The 8827-nt window shown below is 38.7% G+C and overlaps 1 protein-coding gene across 1 annotated transcript; it reads left to right on the top strand.

Annotated features, from left to right (window-relative positions):
• Positions 1 to 5324: 5324 nt before the first annotated feature.
• LOC142605867 (uncharacterized) lies at positions 5325 to 8289 on the top strand. The gene is made up of 7 exons (XM_075777298.1): positions 5325 to 5418; positions 5511 to 5632; positions 5732 to 5784; positions 6244 to 6307; positions 6404 to 6446; positions 6558 to 6605; positions 8015 to 8289. The coding sequence occupies exons 1-7, from the start codon at positions 5338 to 5340 to the stop codon at positions 8168 to 8170; spliced, it is 567 nt and encodes a 188-aa protein (XP_075633413.1). The 5' UTR covers positions 5325 to 5337; the 3' UTR covers positions 8171 to 8289.
• Positions 8290 to 8827: the final 538 nt, after the last annotated feature.

Raw genomic sequence — 8827 nt, 5'->3', positions numbered from 1 at the left:
TCTCAATGTTCTTCCCTAGTTGTGGCTCAAACATCCTGCTCATCGTCCTGTGATAAGTAGACCCAGCATTCTTCAAGTCAAAGGGCATTACTTTGTAGTGATAATTCCCTATAGGAGTAACAAAAGCTGTCTTCTCTTGGTCATCTAAAGCCAAACGTATCTGATGATATCCTTGAAAGGTATCTAGAAAACTCATTCGAGGATGGCCCACAGTAGCATCGACCAACTGGTTTATCCGAGGCATGGGGAAAGGATCCTTGGGACAAGCTTTATTCAAATCTGTGAAGTCAATACATACGCGCCACTTTCCATTCTTCTTCTTTACCACTACTGTATTGGCCAACTATTCAGGGTAGAACACTTTTTTGATAGCCCTCGCCTTCTTGAGCTTGTTCACTTCCACCTTAACAGCATCAAAATGCTTCTTAAATGAATGTCGTGGTGGTTGCTTCTTTGGAATGAAGGCCGGGTTGACATTTAGATGATGACAAATGGAATTTGGGTCTACCTAGGGGCTTCATAGGCATTCCACGCGAATACATCGACGTTCCTCTTCAAAAATACAATCAGCTCCTCCTTCTCTTGGGCAGGCAACTAAGCTCCGACCTGAAAATTTTTTTCTAGGTCATCATCTATAACAACTTCCTCCAGCTTCTCACACACAAGCTTTTCTAACGCTGCCTACATGGGCATGACCGAGGTCTTTGATTGTTATGAGCCCCCCTTAGCAGAGGCCGAGGATTCAACTTCAAGCTGATGCATAATTACAGCCGCCATACACTGTCTAGCCATGGATTGACTCCTAATCAGCTTTTCAATTTGGTCCCCCGACGGATATTTCACCTTCAAATGTAGAGTTGAGGAAACAGTTTATAGGGAGAGTAAGCATCCACCACGATGAAGTCCACTTCTACTATCTCTGAACCTGCTTGCACAAGTAATCTAATTTGGCCTTTTGGAATGACAATTTTCCCATCAAAGCTTATTAATGGTGAATCATAGACTGCCAAGTCCTCCAATTTTAAGTCTAGCCCTTTGTATAAGTCAGGGTACATAATCTCTACACCATTGCCTTGGTCTACTATCACCCTCTTCAAATCATACCCTCCTATCCTGAGCGTGACCACCAAAGCATCATCGTGTGGCTGCATAGTCCCAATCTTGTCTTCTTTTGAAAAGCTCAACACTAGTTAGATATTTCCCCTAACCCTTTTCAGCTCAGAATTAGAGTCCTTGGCGAGTGTTCGTGCTACAGACATCACTCTGGAAGGACGAGAACTAGTCCTTCCAGGAGCAGCAGATAAAGTTAATCGTGCCCAAAGGAGGCCTTAAAGAAGTGTTTCCTTGAGTTATTGATCCTGAGTGGTCTCCCTGTCCATTAGGCCGATACAAAAACTGTTTTAATCTTCCATCCTTGACTAGTTGCTCCAAGTGATTCCACAAAGTCCTATAATCCTCGGTGGTATGGCCCATTTCCCAATGATACTGGCAATGAAGATTTTGATTACGCCTCATAGGGTCCCCTGCCATCCTATTTGGCCATTTGAAGTATGGCTTGTTCTTGATTTTCTCCAAAACTTGATGTACTGGTTCTCGAAATATCGTGTTGACTACTTGAGGAGCTGTAGGCCCGGATTGCCTAACAAAATCTCTTTGGGGTCTGTTATTGTTGTATCTGTCCGACCTGAAATCCCTCATCTCTTGAGGGATAACCTTCGCCTTCCCCTTACCCTGTTGTTAGTCTTCTTCAACCCGCTTATACTCTTCGATACGGTCCATGAGCTAGCGCACACTCCTCACAGGCCTCTTGGTCAATGATTTCCTCAAATCATGCTTGACAGGTAGGCCAACCTTGAAAGTCCTTATTGCTACATTGTCAAAATCCCCGTCGATCTCATTAAACATCTCCTAGTACCTATCAGAGTATGTTTTCAGGGTTTCCCCTTCTTGTATGGTCATGGACAGCAACGAATCTAAGGGCTGAGGAACTCTACTACACGTAATAAAGTGAGACCCAAACGCTCGAGTGAGTTCTATAAAGGAGTCAATAGAGCCTGCCCCCCCCCCCAAGCGGTTAAACATCTCATTGCCACAGGTCCGAGGCTAGATGGGAAAACCTTGCACATTAAAGCCTTATTCTTGGAGTGCATAGCCATCCTCTGGTTGAAATGGCTCACATGCTCCATAGGGTCTATTCGGCCATTGTATACGGTGAACGTTGGCTGAGCGAATAGTCGAGGAAGTTTCCCTCCTTCAATTCTACGTGAGAATGGTGACTTGGAAATTTGGTTCAATGCTCTACTCATAGCATCATTTCCCAGGCCTCTGCAAGATGAGTTCCTACTTCTGCAGCCATGAGGGTTGTCCTTCCTTAGGAGAAAAACTTACTAAGGGGAGTCCTTGATCTGGGCCTGTAACTGCTATCCCCATCTTCAGAAGAAGAGTAAAAAAAGGAGGGAGTTTGCTTTCGCCGTTTGTGGCGCAACTTCCTCTTTAAACGGTCAATCTCTCGCTGCATAGCCCTAGCATTTTCCTTATGAGAGACTCTGCTTCCGCTTTGTGTGGCTCTTGCTAGTGTGGGCAGTATGAACACTACCCTTTCGGTCCCTATTTCTTTCAAGATGATAGGTCAAAAACTTATTGACCCATTGTGATGGATTAATTGATTAATTAGCCAAGTTGAATTAATTAATCAATTTAACATGCAAACGCATGGTAGCATAAACAAATCACCAATAAACTAAAGTGCAGCGGAAAAAAAATTTGACACTGTAATTTGTTTACGAATGGGGAAAACCTCCAAGGCAAAAACCCCACCGAGTGATTTTAAGGTCACCACTCTCGAGAATTCACTATTATCACAACAAGCGGTTACAAGTAAAGGAATCCCAGTACCTTCTAGCAACCTACAGTTGAACCTTTACCCCAATACCCCATTAGACTTGTTTTGTAGTGACAATCTCTCATTTCAATGCACAGCTCCTAGTACGTGACTAACCAATTGTGCGGATCCCAATATGCGGCTTACTCCTTTGCACGAATCCTAGTACGTGACTAATTCCACAGCAACCCTTTGATTGTTGTAATTAATTTGCAACAGCTTCACATAGAAACACCAATAAGATCTTCAATGTTGGTGCAAGAGACTTTGCTTGGTTACATAACCCAAAGGCGTACAAGAAACGCAGCAAGAACTCTTTCTTCTGTAAGAGGAGGTTAAGGTTTCAAAAAGAAAACATTATGAAGCTCTCTAGGGTTAGGTTTTTCTTTTTCCACCTCCTTTAAATAGGAGCTTAATGGGCTCTCTTATTCCTAATAGATTTACACAAACCTTGGGCTTTCCTAGTCCAATAAGAATTATACAAACCTATAAACAAATAACCTTTTAGAATAAAAACGTTGCTGGCTATAAACTGAATCTGTAAGCTCGATAGATCAAGACATCTGTCGAGCTTTAATGAATCTCGATAAATCGAGCTTCTGTCGAGGAGGTATCGAGACCTACAGATTACACTTTTCTTGAGTAGTTCTTGAGTAATCTGTCTGCAGTTTAATCACTTGTAATGATTATCTTGAATCTACTTAGATTTACCCAAATACAAGTAAAGTGCGTTTTATCAAAAGATATGCGAATTATATAAAAATATGTCCCTAACACAAGATTCAGAGTGTAGACCTGAGCCTACCATAATGTTACAACCTACTAAAGTACCAGATCCCCACAGACGGCGCCAATTGTAAGGACATAATTTTGCACCTAAGCCCAAAAACAGGAAAGAGATAGGCCCACAAAGCCCAATACAATGAATTTGTAGAGAGTGGGTTAGAAATCTAGATTTTAGTGAGTTTTAGATAACAAAGATAATGAGTTAGATCACAATATGACACGGATGAGATAGTTTGTGTAACGAAAATTGTCCTTAGACTCAAGCCGAGGAGACTGGATCTTATATTTCTCTTTCTTAAAGACAGATTACGGATAGTATTCTTATGTCTACAGTATTTTCTTTCTTCCTCTCTCAATCCCCCAATTCTAGGGCTTTCCTTTTCCTTTTATACTTCCTTTTCTCCTCTCTCTACCCTCCATGTATGGATCAAATTTTCGGGTAGGATACTTGTCCCATCAGCTCCTTTTTGAAACTTTTGAAGATAGCTATAAAGCTGAGCCCTGCTACTCAGTCATCACTTCCTTATTAATGCGGCCAGAGAGTTAGTTGCAAAGCATTCAATGCGGTGACATCAGCTTTTTCTTTAGATATTTCATGGATTTCCTTTGTCCTATACCCCTATGACGCATATCCTTATCAACAGAATCTCATGGGACGTTGCCTCTGGATGGTGGATAACACATTCCAACCTTTGCTTAGTTGATTCGAGGATATATTCCTCCTTGGACCAACTTCTCGGATGACCACAGTCAGACTTCGCTTCTTTATTAACTAACACAGACTCTTAGTAAGATGTTTACCCATACTCGGACTGCTTAATGTCCTCGGATTGGGCCTCTGGCCCAATCTGCATATAAATATGTACTCCTAGACCCACCTTCCTCACACAATACATTCTTATATATGTTGGATAAAAGTAAAATTAGTATTTTATTACTTATATTTAGAATTCAAATTTGTTTTAAATAAAAATAATGACAATTATTTATATAAGTTCGATTGTTTTGGATTGATTGCGGGTTAAGCAAGTCAACGCAAAACTGACCTATTTATTAATTAGGTAAAGTGTGTTGACCTGATTAACACGAACTCTTTTACACTAAATACTAACTCGTAAAAAGTTGTGTCGTGCCAAATATTGTCATCCCTGTTTCCAAGTATATTATACAAATTTTTTATACTAAACTCTCAAAATATAAAGAAAAAGATGAGATATTTAATTAAAGTAAAAAAAAAAAGAAATGAAGAATTTGTCTAATTTATAATAATTTTTCCGTGCATCGCACGGGTTTGAGGCTAATAAATCATAAGTGATAAGTTGTTACTAATTTTAATTTAAATCTATCCGTAACAACTAATAACAACTCACCATTTATAATTTATTGTGAAAAAATTGTGTGCATGCATTTTTCTTTTAAAAACCCTCAATTGGAAATTTGGGGCCTGTTTCTCAAAAAAGAAAAAGAAAAAGGAAATTTGGGGCCTGATAAGGAAACGACACGTCGTGTCGTTTATACTACAGCAATTAGCAACACGATTAGGTCATCCTTTAAAATCAAAACCCCGGACTAAAACCTCTCTCATAAATAACACTATATATACTCAGCGAACGAAACACCGCCCAACACCACCCCCCCCCCCCCCCCCCCCCCCCCCGGCCCCAAAAAAAATGGGCAGCAGGCAAGGACCCCCAAAGCACCAAAACAAATTCGCCTGGAAACCCAACGCCGGCGTCAAGATCAACGAAACGGTATTACAACAAATAATCGAATTTTCTCTTTCTTAATTCCCATTTCTGGAAAAACATTTTACTTAGGAAAAAGGTATTTCATATTATGACAGGAAGTCGGCGGAAGGTTTAGGCCGTTGTCCGAGGTTACGGGCGTGTGCCTACGTTGTAAAGAGCAGATCGAATGGAAACGCCGTTACGGAAAATACAAGTCCCTCACCGAACCTGCCAAATGGTATTTTCTTTTTCTTCTTTGTCTTCATATATAGTATATTGGGAAATAGTTGATTTTAGATTTCAATAACATCACAATTTGAATTAATATTTGTGGCAGTCAACGATGTTCCAAACGCGCCGTTCGTCAAGCTTACCATAATCTCTGTCCTGGTTTGTGTTTCGCAATCAAAGCTTTTACAATTGAAAATAGTAAAGCATGTTTTGAAGTTTGTTGAAATTTGTATTGGAATATACTACCAAATAGGCCATTTGTAGCTCTGCTTTGTTTTGTTAAATACATTTTTTTTTTGGTGCTAAATTACAGAGTGCACTCTCTGATTTTGCCCAAGATTCAAGTGTCTTATAACTTTTGATTTATTCATTTCAGTTCTAAATTTTATTCGTTTTCTACTTCCTTTAGAGGGGTTAGAATAGAAGTAAAAGATTACATCGAATAAAAGTAAAAGTAATTGGACTGAATTGAATTTTGGGCAAAGATTTTTTTTTTTTGGCTAGTAATTTGTTGGGCAAAGTTAGATCTGGCTTTAATCTGTTATTGAGCCCCTTTTTTTTTGTGCTATTGGGTTTTGGTTAATCTAGAATTTAGGAATTGGGTTGATGTGGATGTAGGTTGTGCTAAGGAGCAGAGTGTATGCGCAAAATGCCGTTGCCGTGTGGGTCGTATAGTCGGAAGGTTTTGTTTGAAAAATTTATAGCTTTGATATATTTATATTTATTATTTATTTTTTGGGTGTATGAAATTTTGTTCATTTGGTGTTTGTTCTTGTAGAGATTCTTCAGAAGTAGAGGCCGAGCAGAAGTTGCTTGACGAGGTTGTTATTTTATTTTATTTCCTCCCCACTGTCAAATGATTTGTATGAATTGTGCAGATAAGGCTTGGTTTTGTGTGTTAAAAGCTAATGGATTTGGTGATTTTGTTGTAGGCCATTAAGAATGCTCGAGAAAGAGACCGGAGGACTCTGCTACGTGCAGTAAGCTCTCTAAAGCAATGCTTTTCAGCTATTTGATATTTTTTTATAAGGCTCAGATGCACTTTTGATCCGTTCAGTTCTTTCATTCTTTCATACTTGTATTGTATATAGGTAATGAGAAATGAAATCCTATATGGTCCTATATATTATACAGTTTAAAATCAACACACTTTATGATGTGGATCTACCTTTTGTTATTCATAAAATCCTTTTATCATCAATGCTATACTGAGAAATAGGTAATCATGCTGTAGCTTCTAAATTTTGATCATACACAGCAACATATTCCAAGAGACTAATTTTCACGATACTCAGCTTAACGGGACAATGTCTCGTTCGTTTTAAAACTTCTAGATTATTTTTGGCAGTTGTATTAACTATGTGTTGAACTTACTAGGACCCCTTCCACAGAAAGAAGAGTGGAAAGGAAACATGTTTTTGATAAGTGTTAGGGAAATTAACTTTAGAATTTCAGACCCTTCTTGTTATGACTCTTAATTGAGCTAATTAATGTAGGCATTCAGAAAATACTTAATCATGTGATATATAGAGAGTAGGAAAATAAGCAGCTTTCTAGACTCCTGGAAAATTGCAGCCTCCTCATTGATCAGCTTAGTAAATCTTAGACTAATAGTGAGGCTAAGATGACTGTACTCCTTTCTTGTCTGTTTTATTGGACAAGAGATAAGATACAAGTTGTAAATTGCTATCTTTTTTGCCTGGTCGGCCAAATTTCCTCCCAGGTTCAGGATGACACATCATCTGTTTACTTTGAATGTTATTTTGCATTATGAATACCATATTGATATGGTTCTTGCATTTACATAATATATGTCATTTCTCTGCGCATTTTATTCTGTGTTTACATGTATCTCTAATTGTGTCTCCTTGTCCAGTTATTGTTCTATTTACATATACTTCTAGTTCTTACCAAGTTGAGCTTGTTTTCATGTGCATAGTTTTGGATTAGATCCTGTCCCGTGCCGTGGTACTTTACTTATTACAGGGTTCAACTATTGCTAATGACTACTTATAAAAAAATAAAAACTATTGCTATTTACCTCTATCTTAAATCATACCTTCTTCTTACAGAAGAATGGGTAGAGAATATGGTTGTGGGTTCAAAACCTGCTTGTTACTTCCCATGAGCTAATTCAATTGACACTTTCTCTTTCTATAATAATGGGATGAAGGGTAAGGTCATGGGTTTAAAACTTAAGCCCACTAGGTGCATGTGAAACTCACCAATTTTTTTTTAAAAGGTAATCTACTGCTTCTTGTGTGACTTATAAAAAGAAAAAGAGACACTATGCTAATAAGAGTGCTCTGTACTTGTTCCCTTTATCCTTATGCTTTTGTACTGCACGTGTTTCCTTATTGTTTAATTTTCCCCCCCTCAATTCCACCAGATGAACAAAGATAAATCTAAAAGTTCAGCCAAAGCTACAGCCAATGAAGAAAACAAGGTTGGGGAGTTAATTTCCAATGTCTCACTTGAGGAACATGCTGAGCTGAGTGAAGATGATACTGGTGATGAGGGAGATGAGGATCTAGGTTTGAATTAAGGTGTGTGAATTCCCAATTCCCAACAACAACATGTACTATGAGGACGCCAAATACTTAATGTTCCCTGATATGCTAAATTATTACATTTACCAGATATGTAGGGTCTGTTTGGATAGAACTTATTGCTGAAAATTGAAAACTGAAAACTGAAAATACTGTAGCAAAATAATTTTAAAATGTGTGAATAGTACCGCGGGACCCATTTTTAATGAAAAAGTGGCTGAAAAGTAAAATTTGTGGGTCCGTGAACAGTGCACGGATGCACTGTTCACGAAAGACTTGGTCAACATCTGCGGCTGGAAAAAAAAAAAGGCTTGAAACGCAAAACGCAGCCCCCTTTTCAGTTGAATCCAAACGCATTCGTAGTCTCTTTTGAGGGGGGGAAGGGGGGGGGGGGGGGGTGGTGCATGGTTAAGATTTAGTAGGATTAATGCCTTTCTCCCATTTTATGTTCCTGCAGGTTGCTCATTCTGTATAAGTGCTTAAGTCTCTGTAATAGTGAAATGTGAAAATCTGACAAAAGGGTTAAATTGATTAGTAAAGTTAAGAGCTTGAATTCGACCCAGTCGGAATTGGGTCAAAAACGTGTCCAAAACAAGTTACAAAATATATGATCTGTACCCAAACTTTTTGTGTTTGGTTCAACCTGCTATAAC

Source organism: Castanea sativa, chromosome 1, assembly GCF_040712315.1.
Source record: "Castanea sativa cultivar Marrone di Chiusa Pesio chromosome 1, ASM4071231v1".
In the NCBI taxonomy this organism is placed as follows: domain Eukaryota; kingdom Viridiplantae; phylum Streptophyta; class Magnoliopsida; order Fagales; family Fagaceae; genus Castanea; species Castanea sativa.
Note: the sequence above shows the minus strand (reverse complement) of the source record. Positions and strands in the feature narration are given on the sequence as shown.

Coding starts and splice junctions, on each gene's coding strand:
- LOC142605867 (XM_075777298.1), top strand. CDS start 5,338: ATGGGCAGCAGGCAAGGACCCCCAAAGCACCAAAACAAATTCGCCTGG. Junction 5,785..6,243: donor TTACCATAATCTCTGTCCTG/GTTTGTGTTTCG, acceptor ATGTGGATGTAG/GTTGTGCTAAGGAGCAGAGT. Junction 6,606..8,014: donor GGAGGACTCTGCTACGTGCA/GTAAGCTCTCTA, acceptor CAATTCCACCAG/ATGAACAAAGATAAATCTAA.